Here is a 21,259-nt window from a genome sequence, read left to right as displayed (position 1 = left end):
AGCCTTCAGTAGACTCGGTGTCTTGGGGAATTTAGGGATATGTTTATATAGTATCTTAATTAAGATGCACGATATACCTCAATAGATGTATCGGAAATGCAGATACTGATTATCGTATTATCACGATACCGATAAAAGATGTTCCTTCGACACTGCCTAACCAGGGCCTGTACGTGATATATCACGAGGAGCGGCTGCGGCTGCGCCGTGTGGAGAATTTGCAATAAAAAGCTGTGGCTGTCACTCGCATATAGGTATGAAGCAAACAACCGCATTTCCAAAAGTAAGTCCTAGAACCATTACACCTTTCCACATACCTCGGAGGACCTCGTACCTATTGTATCCTCATAGCGCTCTGTGCTTCAATATGGCTGCATTTCTCTTCCCCTTTACTGTTATGTTTTTTTTTTCCTGTGTTTCCATATATCTATTGCCTTCGTTTATCCATATACCAACGTATTTATATTCTGTTACCCGAGGTATTTCTTGGCCCTGTATCGCCACTGCCTGTACACTGTTTTCATTGAATACCATAACACCTAATTTTCTAACACTAAATTTCAAACCTAAATTGTTGCCTTCCTGTCCACAGATTCCTGGCCAGACGTTGCAAATCACTTTGCTTGTTAGCTAGCAACACAATGTCGTCCGCATAAAATAAACCTGGGAGCTGCTGCTCTACTACTGTGCCCGCCTATTTGTACGAGAGATTAAACCCGATATTACTTCCTTCTAGCGCCCTCTCCATTCTCACCATGTATATGTACATCATAAACAGCAGCGGGGATAAAGGGCACCCCTGCCTCAGTCCCTTGTTGATATGAACTTTCTCCTCGCTCCTCATCCCTTCCCATTCAACGCAAACGGTATTTTCTAGGTAAATCTCTCTCCAAAGCTGTAGACAATCATTACGCCTTCCCCTTCCAGAATATCCCACAATATGTTGCGGTCTACGTTGTCGTAGGTTGCTGTAATGTCTAAAAAGGCCACATACAATGGTCTGCTTTCTGCTTTTAATATTTCAATAGACTGAGTAAGAACAAACAAGTTATCATCCAAACGCCTACCTATTCTGAAGCCATTCTGAAGCTCTCCCAAAATGCCATTATTCTCTGCCCATGCTTGAAGCTTTAATTTGAATGCCTGCATTGCTAGCCTGTATATTATACCGATCGTAATGGTCAACGGTCTATACGAGTGAATTCTGTCTTTCTCCCACTTATCTTTATAAATTAAATTAATTCTACTTTGTCGCCAACTGTCTGGTATTCGTTTATCTTTTAAAGTTTTCTCCACTGCTTTCACCAGAGCTTCCTTACTTTTTGGTCCTAGTTCATTTATAAGCCTAACGGGAACCTCGTCTAGCCCTGTTGCTGTGCGCTTAGGAATTTTCTCTTCCGCTTTCTTCCAGTTTAAATTTGTCAGCACCAGCTCCTTTTCCACTTCGGTCTCTTTTATGCTCTTTTTTTCTTCAAATGCAACCTCGTCATTGCCTTGGAAAGATTCGGCTGTTACTTTTCGGATGTGCTTCTCCTTCCAGTCTGTTTTCATCTTCGTCTAGGATATGTTGTTGTATTCTTGTTGACTTCCTGCCAAATAATTTTATGTGGTTCCAAAATATTCTAGGTGCGGCCTTCGTTTTCTCACGCATTTCTAACAACCAACGTTCACTTTCAACTTTTAATTTTGCTTGTAGGTAATCTCACAACAGCGCCATTAGCGGCGCCTCACCGCAGGAGCATTCCCATATATCCGGACGTCGCATAGTTTCTCTACCAATGTTTTTAACTTCCAAGACATTTGGCTAACACCGCCAACTTCGCTCAAGCAATAGAGGCAGCAGTCGGTTAACGTTGGGTTTGAAATATGGCTGTGACGGTTGGATAGTTGTGAATGTCCGTGTTCATGCAAAATCACGTTCAACTAGTAATTATTTCATATTCTGTGTGATTGTGGACGCCACCAAGAAGACAGGCTGGATCGGATTGTGGTGTAGAAAGAACGAGTGGCCATGATAGTCCAAGAGCCGGTGCAGGTAAAGTGGTGGTAAACCTTTGCATTCTCCTATCAGCCTCGAAACACTAGATCTTACGTCTCTCGTATTTTCTTGTTTTTGTCCCTGTGGGCACTCCAATGACATAGTTAGTCGCGTCTAAGCATCAGGAGCGACTATTATTCACGTGCAGTTATCGTCCTAATTTGTGCGCTGTAGATATTGTCTTCGAACATAAAGCGACGGAGGATAAACAATTCTGCACGGACATTTACCCAGCGTACCGTCGTGATGAAAACAAGCTGGCATTAAGGGCAATGAATGAGCGCTTGATTGGCATAGTTGCATGAAGACTTGCCACTATGTACTAGTGAAATTTGCCTATAGTGTATCCGATGTAGCCGTTGTTGTGGACTAGTTCGAAACGAAGTAGGCTTAAATCCCTTGGTGAAAAGCTAAACAAGCATTTCAGTATCACGTAATCAGCGTAATACGTTAAACCACAACACTGCTTCAGAGTTAGTGCGTGTAATTATAACGAATGAACGTGTTCTTACAGAAAAGAAATTACGAGTCGGACATGCAATCTTAAGTTTCAACCTTTTCACGATTGCGGTTAACACACCTGTGCGGCGTCATTTCTGCCTTTCATTACGTTAACTTAGTTCATGTTGCAACATTTTTGAGTCACAAGCGTTCACAGGACACATAAATTACGCGTTAGGCATCTGCAGTATTTGTGTCATTATTGTTACAAATTGAAAATGTGCTGTGTAAACGCAATACATATGTTGACTGCGATTTCTTAAAGGAAAATGCTGAATAGGCTGTTCATTTCCTAGCTCCCTGATCTTTACTGCTGAAGTACAGGAACCCTGTTAGTCATGAAACCCGACAATGAAGCTGCAGGACACCACAGGTGCACATAATTGTGCATTGCAAATAAGCATCACTTAGAGCAAATGCTGAGTTACCAAATGAAGTCGGATCTTCTTGGATTGAACTAGTCATCAGTACCCATGACCCGGTTTTTCTTGTAGTCAAGTAGAGCACATCTCGCCAGACAAGCTACATGGGCCACCAGGGAGCAGACTTCCCAGTTGTAATGTGCTCCTAAGCAGTACATATCAAGTGCAGTGCTTCATTTCAAAACACGAACTTTGCCTCCTTGCAGAGATTTACCTTTTGTTATTGACTTAAAGCTGGGAGAAATACCTGTGTTGTTTCTAGCAAGGTGTAGCGGGTTGTGACAGCTGTTATGGCTACATGCTAGCTTGCATGAATACTCCATTTCATACATGGCAGGCAATGCTGCGAAGGCTAGAGCGACTTTTCTTGCTGTTTTGTATGTTGTATTTGAATGTGAGATATAAGCACTGGCTCCTGAATATTTGGCTGCACGTGTTCGGAAAAAGATTTTGCACTCACTGCTGCACTGGTCATGCTCAAATTTTGCAGAACGATCGCATTTTGTTGTCAACTTCGTTTAGTATAACACTTGGCACGATTAGTTGCCTGCTCTTCAAGACAAAAATGAGAAACTGTTTTTGCCTGCGGGAAAAATGTTGCCTGAAAAGCTGGCCCTGGCGCAGACTTGTGTCGCTGCCTGCTGGCAGCAGCAGGACGGAGCTGCTGCCGTGTAAGCGGCTGGTTTCAAGATGCCATTTCGTCTGCAAAGCAGGTTCACACAAGGGCAGCGCATAATAATGTCTTGGCGATCCCTCTCGATCCCGGTCACACAAGGTTCATCAAAGTGTACATATACAGGCAGTTTGTCTGACAAAGGCAGGGTTCCCTAGGGAACTTGTGGCATCCGTAGCTGAAGGCCTGAAAAAAGTGGTTATAGCTGGTGATCAGGCGTTGACAATTGAGCGGCAAGCTCATGAGCAGGCTAGATGCGTGGCACTGCCCTATATTCACCAGCTGACACACCGCCTTAAAGAAGTGGCGGAGAAAGGCAATGTCGGAGTTGTGCTCATGGCACGGGATAAACCCGGGAAACTTTGCAAAGTTGTCAGTGGCGCCACCTGCAGAAAACCACCCTGCCAAATTAAACATGAACTGCCTTATGTGGAGTGCAGGACAAATGTGGTTTACAGAAGTTGCTACATCGGCCAAACTGGTCGGTGCATCAACGTTTTTCTGATGGAGCACAAGCTGCTTGTTGAGGCACCATTGGGATCTGGGCACTTGGCAGCACATTGCAAGCGCTGTGAGAATGAATGCATGCCGCTCTTTGATAAGACTCAAGTGATTACTTCTAGCATAGTTCACAGAGAGCATGAAATACTCAAGGCTTACCTTATTCATCGGGAGAAACAGGCCTGCGTCAGCAAACCTAACGTATTTTTGACGGCAAAAGAAATTAGATTCTTGCATAATAAGGTGCCATTATGCATGCGCTTCAGGGATTGATCATGTAGCACGCATCTTTTTGCATATATATTTTTGTCCTTCTGAGAATAAAGCCAGTTGATGTCTAGTGTTCGGTGTGTCTTTTTTCATGTTCCTGTCTGTGTCCTTTTTTACGCGCTAGTGCAATGTTCCCTTATACAAAGAGTATATGTGCTGTCTTCACTTACTCAGCAAGAGTATGTGCATTGTAATATTATTTATTTAGAAACAATGTTGCTACATTATCTAATAGTGCACACTGTAAATGCAAGCAAATTTGGCACTTTACAAGAAATTGTTCAGCATTCCATTGTATCAAAGTGACTTCATTTTCTGAGTTCATTGGTTTTCCTTATGCATTGCTGATGACTATGAAGAAAGATATTTACTGTTAATATTTAATGTGTATTGCAGGCAGCCATATGGCATTGCCTGAATCACTATGCATTCTCGGATGCCATCTTTCTCGCAGAGCGGCTTTATGCAGAAGGTAAGGTGTCTTTATTTTTATTGTTTGCCCATTTCTATCACTGTTTGCTTTGAGTTTCTTATTTAAGGAATGCTCTTCCTGTAGACGAAGATTTTAAACACGTGTGATTCTTCGTTGTTCAGCTGTGCATTGGTTGCAGAGGTCACTAAACTGGCACATTAGTTCAATGTACAATGTAGTTTTTTCGTGGACTTCACAAATCATCTTGCTGTCATGATATACTACATTATCCACGCTAAACATGAAGGGCACCTTAGCATTACAGTACATTTTTGGAGGCAAGCTTTAACAATGCCTGGCCTTGATAACATTACCACCTACACATGTATGCAGCAGCCATACAGGTATGGCAATTTTGGGACTTCCTCCGGGTATTGGTGACCAATTTGTTCAGTTGTAAGCCAACCCATTTGGCTGCATATCACCTTGGACTTACTCCATGCTGCAACTATCCAGTGCTTGTAATATGTAGCAGTCTGATTGGCAGATGTGATAACAGGTCATTGGTTTACTGGGGACCCAGTTCCATAGCATAATATTTCTCATTGCATATATTGCGTGATAAGAGTAATAAGTCAGCCTTTGAAGCATTCAGTAGCACATCTGCTAAGAATGCAGCAAGGATGACGAGTGGGCCTATTGTCTTCAGTCTGATAAGATACTTTAGAAAATCTCCAGTATGTGAAAATACTAGTTGCTTACGTTCTTTACAGCTAAAAGTGATAGAATCGTAACTTAGCTTTAAAATAGCTCGGAGCTTGTAAAGCTTTTGAGTGGTAAGGAATTTATCTAGGTTATGTGGAGTTGTGGTTACATAAGCCATAAAATTTCTAATGCCACTGCCGCCATGTCTTCTCAGTGCACACGGAAGAAAGCCTGCATCTTTTAGCTACATGCCACTACCGGGCAGGGAACAAGGTCTCGGCATACATGCTGCTGCGGTCACGTGGCTGCCGCTCGCCCCAAAGTCGCTTCCTCCTGGCACGCTGCTGCATCGACCTACGCAAGTTTGCCGAGGCAGAGTCGGCCCTCGATGCTGACGTTGGCTTGGCATCGCGCTGCTCAGCCAAGGGAGGCCTGGATGAGACGGTCACAACATTCGGGGATTCCGCCTCCTTTGCCCTAGCTCTGCTAGGACAACTGTGTTCGAAAACAGAGCGTGTCAGCCGTGCAACAGAAGCCTTCAAGTGAGCACCTTGGGACAGTGTCTTGTCAAGTTTTGTGTTCGTGATCTGTGCATGAGGGCTACACATTTAGGCTCGCAATGAAGATTGCATGTCTCCCTTTCCTCAAGAGACCTCACACCAGAAAAGAGATACTTTTTTGTGGTTTGTCAGCCTGTGTAAGCACTTTTCCGATGTGTATTCCCTATTCCAAAGGCCTTTGGAGAGCCTGTGTGTGTCACATGTGTAATACTTGTGCACAAAATGAGGTGGCAGTATTGAAGCAGAGAAGATATCCTGAGGAGTTGTTGGCTATAGGTATTTATGTGAACCTACCCTCTATTTAAGATACTGCGCATTAAAGGCCATCTGCAGCAATATTTCACTTTTGCTAAATTAGTAAAAGATGAATAGTATGTACTATTAAGAATCTGCAGATTTTCATATTAGCAGCATTTGAAAAGTACCTAAGCAGAATACATGTTCACCTGTTATTTAGCAGATATGACATAAATCCCAGGACGTCACCTCTGAGGTGTTTCATTGTGCTGGGAGCAGCCATGGGTGGCACTTTTCTTGGAAGTCATTCTGAAGACCTTCACAAGTTTGTCAGCATTCCGGATCATGTGTTATTTTTGGCGAGCAGGAATTGTGGCATTTTTTTTTTCTTCTGCTTCTTTGTATCAAAAATGCCTATTTACTAGCCTTTTGTAACGCATCCACTTGTATTTTGAGCTGCACTACAAAAAAACAACACTTTCTGATTAAAGCTTTCTTCAGGCATGTTTTCTGGAAACCATTGGAGATAATTATAGTTGCGGCTAACAAAAAGAAAGTGCTGTTGGGTCTATTTTGTAATGCATTGAACAGATGACCAGTACAGTCTGTTAGAAAGCTGTATAGCACAGTCCAGCTGCCATGGATAGGGTAATTCTCACCCTTACAATGATAATAAGAGTAGAGGACAGTTTTGAAGAAAATGTCTTAAAATGTTGAGAGCTTTCATTGAGTAGCTAGGTACCTAGACATATTCATTGGTTTTTTATTTTGGCAAGCTCAGACCCGCCGTGGTTGCTTAAGTGGCTATGGTGTGGGGCTGCTAAACATGAGGTCGCAGGTTCGAATCCTGGCCACGGCGGCCACATTTCGATGGGGGCGAAATGCAAAAACATCTGTGTACTTAGATTTAGGTGCATGTTAAAGAAACCCAGGTGGTCCAAATTTCTGGAGTCCCCACAATGCTGCGTGCCTCATAATCAGGTGTGGTTTTGGCACGTAAAACCTCATAATTTAACTTTTTTTTTTGGCAAACTCAAATAAATTTTTGTTTGCTTGAATTAATCTTCAGACAGACTGCCTCTATGTCTCAGCAAGTGCACTGTTATTGTGCTGAAGCTTTTTAATTTCACTGTTGCCTTCTAATTTTAAGTATCCCTGTGACAAAAACGGGCATGCAGTTAGCATATGAAACATAATTCTCAATGTAGTGAACTGCATCATATTTATATGAATAACGTGCATTTTCATGTTGTTGAGATAATGAATCATTGTATATGGGGGGGGGGGGACAGTGTATTTCTGTAAAATATGCTCAGTTATGTTGCAAGTGCCTGTTATTTAAATGATAGTGCAGATTATTGCCATACAGAGCTGTATTCCTGATTACTCTTTCTTTCTTCAATAGGAAAAGCCTGAAGCTCAACCCATTCCTCTGGTCCTCATATGAGTCTCTCATAAACCTAGGTGCGTTTTCCTCAATTGATGGGTGCCTTCGAATGTTTTTTTGTGATATGTTTTTGGCCCGGGTAATTTGAATAGCAAAGGGGTGGCTTTGGTGACTACCTAATGTTGCCTTATGTTGGTTCCTTTACATTTCAGCACTCAAACTGTGTTGGCCAGTCACAGCTTATTCATTAAGAATGTTCTTAACCTTAAGATTTATGTGTAGCAAAAACATTATTTGGTTGTTGCCTCTTTCTGAAGTGTGGAATGCTTTTCGGGTTTTAACATTTTTGTTTATTTTCCTGTTTCAGGAGAATCGCCAAATCCTACAGATATATTTAATGTCTCATCTCTTGAAAACTTCAGTTTATGTCAAGGAAGCAATCCTCTTGTCAACTTTGTTAATAAAACCAACATTGACAGCATTACGGACGATATAAAGGTTTGTTTTTACGTTTACATGTTGAATAACATTGTTTCGTCTAATGCTTGCAGCTTGTGGCGGAGGACTGCTGCTTTGCCTGTGCTTCTTGCTACTTGGAGTTTTTGTTAAATTGGGGGCAGCAATATACAGTAAAAGCTCGTTAATTCGAACCGCAAGGGGAAGACGCTTCAGTTCGAATTAATGAAAGTTCGAACTAACGAAAGTGAAGGAGAGCAACAGTACACTGCGATTTGGAAGCAGTAGGGCATGCCAGAAATTTGCCGTGTCAGAAAGTGATGGTGTGTGCCGCGGGCACACGCCATCTTCAAGTCGAAGCTCTGGTTCCGACTGTACCACCGAAACGAACGTTGTCCACCGAAACGAACGTTAGCCGAGGCTTAACACCATCACAATGAATCGCGACGGCCGATACCTCCTAAGCTGAAAACAGAGGTGCACAACCGAAGAAGACTGCCGAGACAAAGACGCTGAACATGTGAAGTTGGCGAAGGCCCTGATTCGTTGGTTCTTGATTGCAAGCGCAGCGGCGAGGTACTTGATTCGCTGTGTTTTGGCGCTTGCCATGCCATCTCCGCACAACATTAGCAGCTGTACAAGATTTGCAAAGCCTCCGAGATTCACAACGGGCAAGAAGTCTCGGAGGTTACGTAGAATGGAGAGGCGGCAGCCGCCGCTGCCTTCTGGCTGACCCCGCGTCGGTTAGATTTTTTTCCGATTTTGCCTTCTCTCGCCGTTCTCTGTGTTTCGGAGGCAATACAGCCTTGTGTGTAGGCAGTAGGCGCGTTTTTCTGGCCGTGTGCCAGGCGAGCGTAGTTCGAATTATCCGTGAGGGAACCTTCTCGCGTTCGAATTAACGAACTTTTTTTTATACATATACTTCTGTGGAGCTTGGCCGGACCAAATCGTACAGTTCGAATTATCCATAAATTCGAATTATTGAAGTTCGAATTAACGAGCTTTCACTGTATAGGGTTCGAATGTGTATTTCAGAGCACAGCTTTTAGATCTTCAGAGAAAGGACCTTCAGTTATATTTGTCTGGCCGTTACTTCTCGAGCAAACTTGTTTTAAGGTAGCAGCTTCCAGTGCGACCCAGAAAAAGAAATAGTGTGCAGTTCTAGCCATCATTACACTGCACACAGTGACTTGTGTGTAGATTTGCACTTTCCTGGGGGTTTGTCACTTAGGCTTTTTTAATGCCGGAAAAGAGCTTGTGTCTTGTAATGGCAAATTGTAATCTGTGACAAATGAAAAGGAGTGCTGCTAGTATTCAGGAACCACAAACATAGTTGAGCTTTTCCTGCACCTGGAGGCCATCATGAGCGACGACCCTTAGAGGCTGATGACCATTACGAAGTGGAATCAACTGTCATGCTTCCTGTGCACACAAGGGCACTAGGTACCAGCCATAGGCGTTAGATTCTCTTCCTTCCACATGGCCAGTGCAACCTGAGACTGGCTTGCTGTAAGCTTCAATGGCCATTTCACTTTCATTGTGGTGCTGTAGTTTCCAAGATTTAAACCTACTGGAATGCAGCTCCCTCAACTGCTGTAGTTTGTTATGCATCAAAAGGGGTTGTACAATCTACTTACAGTTCTTAGTTCCTAAGCTTTAGTGCTGCTTATATATTGGGTTCTGTTGCGATCATTAGTTTCATTCATAGCGCACAGTGGCAGTTCATTTCAGTGATATGTTTAACTAACTTGCATGAAATTACATATATTGACTAGACCATCTTGTTGGGATAGTTTGTGTGTCGTCTGTAATAGCTTACTGTGAATAGTGCTCTACTCTTCTCAAAAATGGGGGAAAACGAATAGAGTAGAAAAATAAAAATAGAAAGTTGAATTTCTTAAACGTGTCGTGCAGGTATACTTAAGGCTCGATGCATCAAAGGTATACTTTCAACCATCACTGCTTGCTCCCGTGATTATGGTGCATATATTCTGCAGAATTTACCATTAAATATTATTTGATAGACAGGGCTCATTTGTCTAGATTATAGTTTGTCTCATCCTTGCTCCGAAAGTAGCACTATGTCTGAACAACTCACCCACCAGGTAACTGTTCTCACTTTGCTAACAGACAAATCAGGCTGACACATATACAGGACTAATGAAAACCCATCCTTGCAGATAGGCACATGGGATAGTGCACTCCTTGTCGTATTCTTTTCCTCTTGTACATCTGTGTTTGCTTAATGAATTTTTGGCATGTTGTGCCTGCTAATCTTGCCAGGTGTTGGGTGGCCAAGGTGGAGGTCCTGGCGGACAAGTTGCGGGCAAGGTGTCTGTGCTGCCGCTGTCAGCAGGTTCAACGCCACCATCACAGGCACCACTGCTGGTCATGCGGTCAACAGTGACGACAAGTACGCCCCAGCAGTCCTGCCCAGACACTACCCCTCTTGGCATTATGACCAGCACCCCGGAGCTGCTGGCTCCAGAGAGCATCACTAGCCTCTGCCTGGGCAGCAAAAGTAGCAAGCAGATGCAACCACTTTCGGCTGTCAAGGGGGCACGCAGCATTTTTGCGGGAGGACCTGGGGCCCTGAGTCCACTGTCAGCATCGTGAGTGTCTGGGCTTTCATTTTCATTCATTCATTGTGAGAACTGTTGGGCCCTGTGGTGGGTCCTGTGGTGATAACTGGGGGGTGACCAGGGTTCGGTCGATTTGCTAAAAGATAGAGAGAAAACAAGAACAAAAGTGACCTGACAAAACAAGTTCTTGTGTTGCTTGGGGTTAGAGCACGAATACAATCATCTTGGTGAGTTCTAAAATCACTTATTTCCATCCAACGAAAAGTTCACAGGAAGAATGAAACTTCAAGGGATATACAGCTATTAAAAATAAGGAAAACCTCAGGCTCGAGCCAATGTTTCAAGAACAGGACTTCTTTACATAAGGCTCCAGTGAAGACCAGTCCTCTTGTTGAAATGTTTAGTCCAGCTTGAGGCTTCCATTGTTTGCTGGCTCTTGATCACTTATCTTATTTGAGAGTACAAAACCGTTAACATTCTTTGCTAATGCTAACACTAGGAAAACTCACTTCGATGGGCTTTTTTTTTTTCACTATTGCTGAAATATTTGGGTTAGCTGAACTGCTGGTGCTGTCTTCGCTTGTGCAGGTTTGGTGTGCTACCTTTGTCAAACTCCACGCCTGGCACCGTGCCCCCAACAGCCATTAGTGGCATGCTCGCCTATGTCACACCCACTTCACAGGGCATTTTGGACACCATCTCCAAGGAAGCCTGCCCTCCAGTCAAAAAGGTGTGTAAACAGTCAGCACGCCCAGTACTCAATCTTTATGTCTGCAGTGCCTATGCGTACCACCTATCACCCTTCCATCTATTGTGTCTGCGTAATCATCACTAATATTAAGGTTCACAGGTTGGCAGGTACGCTTACGGTACATTGTATTTGACATTCACTGAATCTCTTCATTGCATTGTTGCATTAATTGTAGGGGTGTGCGAATACTCACATATCATTGAATCAAATCGATAGTGAACGTTTGAATAATTCGATTCATGTTTCAAATATCTACTACAGTGAAACCTCGCTAAACCGTAGTTGGCCGGAGCTCGGAAAAAGTATGTACTAAACGGTAGTACTGCTTAACCGAAATCACATGAGATCGCCCACTTACCTGTCAAAAATGGAAATCGGAGAGAGTGCGATGAAAGGGGAATAAACATACAGTATTTATTTACTTCGCGCGACAAACATGGTATTTTCGTTTGATGCCGCCGCGGCCTAGCAGCGACGACAGCGGCCTCGAATTTGCTGAAGCGGAGAGCCAGCTTTTCAGCCAGCCCCCTCTTCTTGGCAAACACTCGCGTGGCAGATTCCTCGTTGACATTGCATATTCTCCGTGCACAGGTGTGGTAGAGCCGCAGAAGTCGCGGGGCGCCTTTTTCATTGTGGGGCGCTGTTCTTGTCACAATGATTGCATTCATGAGGCTGATGAAATGCGCAGCTTCTGCCACTGTGGGCCTGAATTGCCCGTGCTGTCGCTTTCCGTATCGTCTTCATCACTGTCGTTAGGTGACACTTTGGCAATAAAGTCATTGATGGCGAAAAGCTGACGCCCTTTCGCGATCGTAGCAGCGCTGCAGAGCAACTTCTTCACATTCCAAATGCCACACACTGTAGTCAACGTAGATTGCTGTTGTGTGCCAGCGCCAACTTCTTCCTGCCACGTTCGATAGCACGAACGAAGTCCAATTTTCCTTCTATGCTGAGCACCCGATGTTTTTTTATCCGAGCTTCGACACGATGCAAGTCCTTGCTTGCATCAAGCCAAAATGATGTTCATGTGGCTTCATGCGCAAGCGCGCAGGGTGCTCGGAGGGCGTTGCTCAGAAAGTCGAAAAACCGAACCGAAAGTTGGAAAACGAAAACCGAAAGTCGTAAGTCGACCTTTAGAAGGTCGAAAAATCACCTTGACAACAAAAGCGAGCGTGTGAAATGACCATTGTTCACGGCCACCACGTTTGCGAAACACCATACAGTGACCCCTCATTCTGAATGCCGCTCACAGGTGCACGACAGTCTCTTTTCATAGCTTTGGGTGACCCGTCCCAAGACTAGCTTCAGATTTGCATGGTGGGCTCGAAAATGTAATGTGACCAGCGCTTTGACTCCCGTCTGCAGAAGCATTTACACGAAAGATGGACGTGGAGGAAAGAAATTAATTAAAAGGGAGGTTGGTGTGGGGAGGGAGTGACGGGGGCGGGGCATCACATGAACTTGCTATAGGCCTCCCAATTTGAGAACTCTTTTCTGCCAGCACCAAATGCGGTCGACCTGTGCAGTGCCAACAACTTCAGTGTGGAACATTCTTAAATGGACCTCTTTCACATCAACTTGGGTCACTGTGCATGTGCCACTTTTCAATTACCAAAAAAAAAAAAATCTTTTAAACTTTATTAAGTGCTGGGTAGAGATCAAACCTGCCTCGCATATATTCAAACAATGTTATCTGAATACATATTTGGACATGTGCCACGCACCAACTTTTGGTGGAATTGCCAGATGGCACAGTGTGTTAGAGGGAAGCGGGAGAGAGGAGCCTGGCCATACACGCCTCATACACAATGCGTATTGGCAGTGGCCATGTATTTTGTCACCAGATTGCTCCAGTGCTAATCTCATTAACATTAGCAGTCCTTGTGAGATGGGCGCTGCCAAAATTTTTGGAATTCGTAACAGATTGGTTGACAATAAGACCTGTCTTTAAGAGGTGTTATGTCTGTACAGTTTTGTAGGTTGAATGCTTATTAGTTTGTCATATTCTTTGCAGAACCTTGCAAGGAAGCCTCAGGGACTGAACACGCCAAAGATACAAATATTCAGCCAGTCGAGTAACAACAACTTGCTGCAGACGCCGCCTGTTCCAACCAGGTACTGACTTTCTTTTGTACACATGTTGATGGAATCCTAGCTTCACATTCTCAAGCAAACAGCTATGCTTGAGGGGGGACGCAGCTTTCGTATAGAAAAAAATGACCAATAGATCGGATTTCTGAAAAGCACGTATTCAGTTTCTATAACTCTTCTTTTTTTATCCGATTCCAAAATATTAACGCTGAAAACCGCGTAGAAGTGCTAAAAAATATGTTTGTAGCAGCCAACGTGACAAAAAGATTCCACGGAAATTGCGAAAAAACTGCATTTTTCAAGCCATGATATCTCCACAACGGCGCAACCAAGCGCCGCCATTTTGCCCATGTTTTTGAAAAGCACATTTTCCCGTCTTAAAATTTGCCACGCCAGCCACTCCTTCATTCAGAAGCAAGCGCACAAAAAGCATTCCAAGGCCTCCGATTGGCCACGCCTGTCATGTGGCCAATTGGAGCTTCGCGATTGGTCTTGTTGGCGGTACGCGTCTTCTACTACCGTACCGCCGCGTGCAGGCCACGCCTCTCGGAGGGCAGTGTTTGTCTGTATTTGCAGTGTATAATTTCAGAAGCTTACATCTGATATCCCCCATGACTCGCGCGTCTGACAATGGCCTTGCATGATTTGTGAGCATGTATGGAACGTAGTTTCGGCAGTGGTCTCCACAAGTGATAAGCACCTCCTCGCATCTCGGCTTGCCAGAATCGCCAGTACTTGCGGAACGTAGCTGACTTGTGTTGTGATATGCGCCTGTGTACATATTGGCTCACTGTCAGTGCATGAGGAGCATAGTTTCGGAAGCCGGTTTGTGTTGTGGTACGCTACTCTGGACACATCAGCTCGACGCATTCATCAGTGCTTGCGGGGCGTAGTTAAGGAAGTTTATTGGTGACCATGGGTCGGCGACTGCTGAAGTACAAGATGGCTCATGCTTACGGCGATCGTAAGTGAAAATCGCCGACGGTGAAAACGACTGCTTCAAGGTCGCGTGGCAGTACTGTGCAGCATAGCACAGAAGTCACAGACACGCAGCCAAGGACTCCACATGCAGGCAGGATATGCGTTCGCGTGCCGATGATGCCGTTCAGGAGCCGCCGCCGAGCACTTCACACGTGGGCGAAATACCTACTTGTGTCGATGATGTTGAGGAGTCGCTCTCTGACACTTCTTACTCGGGCGAAACATCTCGTGCGAGCAGCAGTGGCACCGTTGAGCTTGTCGTGCCGCATTCCACATCATCGGATCCATCCAGCGATCGTGCCTCTGATGTGTCCTGTTATCGCCTCGGCACTTCGCACGATGTTGCTACGCTGTCTACAAGTACGTGCAGCATCATTCCGGTGCGCATGGAGCCGCGTTTTGTATCGGCCGAAGCATCCCGGCAGGTCGCCGCGAGAGTGCAAGCAAAACTAAGTTCGGTGTCGCCGACCGCGTGGGAAATTGAACTGACAGGTGAAGACGAGGTGCTTGCTGGTACGGAACAAGCGGAGGAGTTTCTCATCGTTCAAACGACTGCCCTGAATGCGCTTCTCAGCAAATCTAAGTGCCAGCAGTGCTCCCAACCAGGACTTTCAGTTCAGCAGGGAACAAGGCATAGATTAGCAGCGCAAATGATACTGATGTGCGCATTTTGCGGCAATGTCGCGAAGGAGTGGTCATCGCTGTGAAAGTAAGGCGGCAAAATTTTTGATGTGAATATAAGAGCTGTACAGGCTGTCAGGGTGTCTATCAACCGGGAATTCTCAGGGATATTGAGTAGTCGGAAAAACTCAAGGAAAACTCAGAATTTGTGCTTCTATCAGAAAAAATTTGCTGTAATTTTTATTGAAAGGGAACGAAAGTTGCGGTAATGCTGGCTAGAGTAACAGAGAATAATCGTAATGAATGGTCTTTGATGCCGCGTCGTCGGCTGGAAGAGTTGCCGGAGTACAGTCAACGAGTGACTTTCCCCCCGCAGGGGCGTCTGCTTAAGCAGGCGTTTGGTGTGTTGCGACACCACGTACCCGAGCAAACGAGGGTTGGACCCTCCCGCGTGTAGCCGTGCGCGGCTTAGCCGTGTCCGGGGAAAAGGGGATCCTGGGGGTTGAGCCAATGCCGGGTGTTTGGACCTTTACGGCCCCTTGGCGGCGGCAACACACCCCTTTGGCTTCGGCTTCAGGTAGACGGCACCCCCGGACTGACCCACCCGGGGGAAATCGGCAGTCGCCTTTTCCTGTCCTCCTCTCTAATCTTCGTCTTTCTCTCCCACTTTTCCATCTTTCCTGTCTTCTGATCATTTCCTGAACTTCCTATTTCCTGGCGGCAAGGGTTAACCTTGTGTAATATATCCAGTCTTGGGTATAATATATTAGGTTATAGTGGGAACGTACCGCTGGCGTACGCAGAATAGAATTTGTCTAATCCTGTGACGTCCCCATGTTGGGCTCCGAGGTGGGCGGCGGGCATTCCTGCCGAACACATTAATCTTATATATGGCTTCAAATTTCCCCACACTCCCTGATCGCTCCCTGAAGAGGGGGCGCACCGATGAAACCTTTAACTTTCTGATGAAACCAAAAGAAATATTCCCCAAATACCACGTAATACATAGTCAACATGAAACCAAGACAGTCCGTACAATATCCCCATTTGTGGTTGCAAAATGTCTGACAGAAGCAATCGGCTCTGGTTACAAATTAACTAAGATGGGAAGCGGCGACCTTCTTCTGGAAGTACGTGACAAGCTTCAATACAGCAAACTGACTAAACTTGTTGCATTTGGTGACATTCCTGTCTCTGTGGGCCCCCACCGGTCAATGAACACTGTGCGTGGTGTCATTTCCGATGACGACTTCCTTGAACTCAGTTAAAGCGAGCTGTTGGATGGATGGCAAGACCAAAACGTTGTAAAGGTGCAACGAATTAAGTTAAGACGCGATGACAAGGAAATCCCAACAAAGCATGTAATAATAACGTTCGGAACAAGTGAACTGCCTGATTCGATAGAGACCGGATATTGTAAACTTCGGGTACGACCATACATCCCCAATCCGCGCCGATGCTTCAAGTGTCAGCGTTTTGGGCATGGATCTCAGAGCTGCCGAGGGCGTGCTACTTGTGCAAAATGTTCATCTAAAGACCACACATCAGATAACTGTTCTTCCGCAACCCACTGCGCTAACTGTGACGGAGACCACCCCGCCTATTCGCGATCGTGCCCGTCATGGAAGAAAGAAAAAGAAATAATCGAACTGAAGGTCAAACTAAACATTTCTTTTCCAGAAGCGTGCAAGCGTTTTTCTGTCCACCACCAATCAAATCCGTCCTACAGTGATGTGACGCGCCGGGGGGCAGCGCCACATCCTCTGGCGGCCGCGCAAGTCACACGGAGTGTGACCGCGGTTACGCCATCAGCCCCCCTGGCAGGAGCAGCTACTGCTCTCCCGCCCCCTACCACGAAGGGCCAGCAGACCTCTGAGCCTGCTGGTCCCAGGGCCACTGCTCGTGCAGACAGGCCTGAAAAACTCCCGAGAGTGCCCGCTGAGCGGGCGTCATCCAGTGCCTCTGAAGAGGCGATGGATGTAACGAAAACTTCTCCGGCGTCTCAGACGCCAAAAGAACGGCGTTGCTCCCTGGAGCGCGCCAACAAAAAGGAAATACACCGCATCAAGGGGCCTGGAAAGGTCCCTTGAGCCAACTTTATATCTCTTGACACACACCATAAAACACTTCCAATATGACCACACAGGTAATGCATTGGAATGTGAGAGGTTTAATACACAATCTTGATGACATTAAGGAACTCCTTCGCAAGTTTAATCCAAGGGTGCTGTGTGTGCAAGAGACACACCTCAATCCCTCACATACTAACTTTCTGAAACAGTATGCCATTTACCGCAAAGATTGCAGTGACGCTCTCGCCTCGTCAGGTGGTGTTGCTATTATAGTTGATAAGGGTATCGCCTGCCAGCATTTACATCTGCAAACGCCCCTTGAGTGAGTGGCGATCAGAGCTGTGCTATTTGATAAGTTAGTAACAGTTAGCTCTCTGTACATCCCTCCTTGCCATCAACTTTCCACAACAGAATTCCAGAGTTTTATCGCAGAACTCCCCGAACCTTACATTGTAGTAGGTGATTTGAACGCACATAACACACTCTGAGGAGATTCTCGTTGTGATACGAGAGGGCGCTTATTAGAAAAGTTCCTTTGATCCTCCAATGCATGCTTACTAAACAAAAGAGAACCCACATTCTACAGCGTGGCGAACAAAACGTTCTCATCCATTGACTTAAGTATAACATCAAGTACACTAGTTCCATACCTGGATTGGGACGTGATCAAAAATCCATATGGGAGTGACCATTTCCCAATTCTCTTAAAATTAACAAAAGGCGATAAGTGTTCCCCACATCTGCCACGTTGGAAGGTCGACTGTGCTGACTGGAAACGATACACAGAGCTGACACATTTGACCTGGGATGACATCTGTACCCTTTCAATTGATGATAGAGTATCGTATTTGATGGCATTTATAACTGATGCTGCATCAATATGTATCCCTCAAACGAATGGATCACCCTCTAAACGGCGTATTCCTTGGTGGAATGAGCAGTGTAAGGAAGCCCGCAAAAATCAAAATAAGGCTTGGGGTCGCCTTCGCGACTGCCCAACTACCGAGAACTTGATCAGCTTTAAGAAAATAAAATCAGAAGGTAGAAGAACGCGCCGCCTTGCCAAAAGGGAAAGCTGGCAAAAATACATCTCTAGTATTAATTCTTATACAGATGAGGGAAAAGCCTGGAACAGGGTAAACAAAATAAAAGGCCGCGAAACTCATCCTCTACCATTGGTAAATACACAAGGAGACACACTCATTGACCAAGCCGACTCTCTAGGGGTACATTTTGAAAGGATTTCTAGCTCATCCCACTATTCAGACGCATTTCTGAGATACCGGCAACAAGCGGAACGACTGCCTCTGGGTCGGAAAGGAAATAGCAACCAATCTTACAACCGCCCATTTAGCATGGCGGAATTTCAGGCTGCGCTGAATGGCTGTAACAAGTCCGCTCCAGGAAGTGACAGAATATTGTATATAATGATCAAACACTTACACCCTGAAACACACAAAACACTACTGTCACTCTTCAACTCTGTGTTTTCCGCTGGTTACATTTCATCCGCCTGGAAGGAAGCAATAATTATTCCAATACTAAAAGATGGCAAGGACCCAACTTCAGTCAACAGCTATAGGCCTATAGCGTTGACAAGTTGTCTATGTAAACTCTTTGAAAAAATGGTTAACCGGCGTCTCCTTCATTTTCTTGAAAGTAACAAACTACTAGATCCCCTACAGTGTGGTTTCAGGGAAGGTAGATCCACTACTGATCACCTTGTCCGCATCGAGACGAATATTCGCGATGCTTTTGTGCATAAGCAGTTCTCTTTGTCAGTATTTATTGACTTGGAGAAGGCTTACGACACCACGTGGCGGTTCGGAATTCTCCGTGACCTGGCCGAAATGGGAGTCCGAGGTAATTTGCTGAATGTCATCCAAAGTTACCTGTCTAACCGCACGTTCCGCGTCAGAGTTGGTAATGTGCTATCTCGTCTATTTACACAGGAAACAGGTGTACCACAAGGTGGCGTGCTTAGCTGCGCTCTATTCGTTATAAAAATGAACTCACTTTACACTATCATACCACATACGATGTTTTATTCTGTGTATGTAGATGACGTACAAATAGGTTTTAAATCGTCTAGTCTTTCCATCTGTGAGCGACATGTACAGCTTGGACTAAACAAATTGTCAATGTGGGCAGACGAGAATGGTTTTAAATTAAACCCGCAAAAAAGTACGTGTGTTCTCTTCTCGAACAAGAGAGGTATATTTCCTGAACCCGCTATTTACCTTAATTGACAACAGCTCCCAGTGAGCCATGAACATAAATTTTTAGGCCTCATATTAGACACTAAGTTGACATTTGTCCCCCACTTGAAATATCTGAAGGCGAAGTGCATGAAGACAATGAATCTTCTGAAGCTCTTGTCTCGTACATCCTGGGGAAGTGACAGAAGATGCCTTTTGAGCATGTATAAAAGTTTGATAAGGTCACGCCTTGACTATGGTGCTATAGTGTATAACTCTGCTACGCCTAGCGCCTTGAAGATGTTAGATTCGATTCACCACTTGGGTATCCGTCTTGCTACAGGTGCCTTCAGGACTAGTCCTGTGGAGAGCCTGTACGTTGAATCCAACGAATGGTCCCTTCATCTACAAAGAGCATATTTATCTTTCTCTTACGCCTTGAAAGTTAAATCAGATATTCAGCATCCATGTCATTTTGCAATTAGCGACTTGTCCACTGCCGGGTTATTCCGTAACCGCCCAGCCATAAGGCCTCCTCTGTCACTCCGACTAGAAACACTGTCAGAAGAAACAGATGTCCATTTTCTAGAAAATATTCCAATGGCTCCTACTCGGTTCCCACCGCCTTGGGAGTGGCAAACTATCCAATGTGACATATCTTTCGTAGAAATATCGAAACGAGCGCCTGAGGCTCGCATACAGTCACATTTTCTTGAACTAAAAGAGAAGTATTCCTGTGCCGAATTTTACACGGATGCTTCAAAATCTGCTGATGGTGTTGCTTACGCAGCTCTTGGACCATCATTTTCAATATCTGGGACACTAAACCCATACACAAGCATCTTTACAGCGGAAGCATACGCTATACTCTCGGCCATTAAACACATCAGGCTCACAAACATCGCTAAGGCTGTTCTCTTCACAGACTCGTTAAGTGTCGTGAAAGCACTAATTAGTTTACAAAAATACAAGAATTCCGTTTTGAATGAGCTGTATAACTTATTGTGCACCCTATATATGTGCAATCAAGTGATTATCATATGCTGGGTACCCGGTCACAAAGGTATAAAAGGTAACGAAGCCACTGACGAAAGCGCTACATCAGTAACTTTTAGCGACAGAGATAGAAATATTCCCATCCCTATCACAGACCTAAAGCCTTTTCTGCGCCGTAAATTAAGGAATCATTGGCAAGGCAAGTGGGATAAACAAGTAATGAATAAGCTTCACATAATAAAACCAAAACTGGGGAACTGGATAAGTGGGAAAACAGCACGTTACAAGGAAGTACTTCTTTGCCGTTTAAGGATAGGCCATACATATAATACCCACTCTCATCTCTTGACTGGGGGCGATCCTCCAACTTGCGTTAAGTGCGGCGATAGCCTCACAGTCCTCCATGTTCTTATTCAGTGCCCTGCTATAGAAACAGACAGGAAAAAGTTTTTCCCTGCTGCGTATCGCGAGAATTTACCCCTTCACCCTGCATTTTTTCTTAGCGATGAACCGCTTTTTAATCTGCAAACAGTCTTAGAGTTTTTAGCCGAAACGGACACCCTGAAAATCATCTGGCCAGGCAACTTTTAGCACACGACTAACAGCCCTGCATTCAAGGGCTCTCTTGAAACTCTGTTGTCATTGTTAAGTTTTATTGCATCATGTTTTAACGAAAGCCCATTGCCATAGTCCACATCACATCCTAGTCACCGTCATTATTTGAGCACCTATGTATTCTACTTCACTTACAGCGTAAGTTTTTAGGCCCTTTTACAGCCATATTTCATCTACCATGATGAGCTCA

The 21,259-nt window shown here is 44.9% G+C and overlaps 1 protein-coding gene across 1 annotated transcript in view; it reads left to right on the top strand.

Moving 5' to 3' along the window:
- The first annotated feature begins 1,787 nt into the window (after positions 1 to 1,787).
- Cdc27 (cell division cycle protein 27) overlaps positions 1,788 to 21,259 on the top strand; it is a 49,646-nt gene continuing 30,174 nt past the window's right edge. The window contains exons 1-8 of the mRNA XM_065434872.2: positions 1,788 to 2,035; positions 4,802 to 4,877; positions 5,737 to 6,064; positions 7,725 to 7,783; positions 8,074 to 8,204; positions 10,446 to 10,774; positions 11,333 to 11,474; positions 13,510 to 13,610. Coding sequence (XP_065290944.1) covers positions 2,012 to 2,035; positions 4,802 to 4,877; positions 5,737 to 6,064; positions 7,725 to 7,783; positions 8,074 to 8,204; positions 10,446 to 10,774; positions 11,333 to 11,474; positions 13,510 to 13,610 — 1,190 coding nt within the window. The 5' untranslated portion in view covers positions 1,788 to 2,011. The remainder of the gene's footprint in view (positions 2,036 to 4,801; positions 4,878 to 5,736; positions 6,065 to 7,724; positions 7,784 to 8,073; positions 8,205 to 10,445; positions 10,775 to 11,332; positions 11,475 to 13,509; positions 13,611 to 21,259) is intronic.

The sequence above is a fragment of the Dermacentor albipictus genome, chromosome 1, assembly GCF_038994185.2.
Source record: "Dermacentor albipictus isolate Rhodes 1998 colony chromosome 1, USDA_Dalb.pri_finalv2, whole genome shotgun sequence".
Classification (NCBI taxonomy): domain Eukaryota; kingdom Metazoa; phylum Arthropoda; class Arachnida; order Ixodida; family Ixodidae; genus Dermacentor; species Dermacentor albipictus.
The sequence above is the reverse complement of the archived record's forward strand: the minus strand, read 5'-3'. Positions and strand labels throughout refer to the sequence as shown.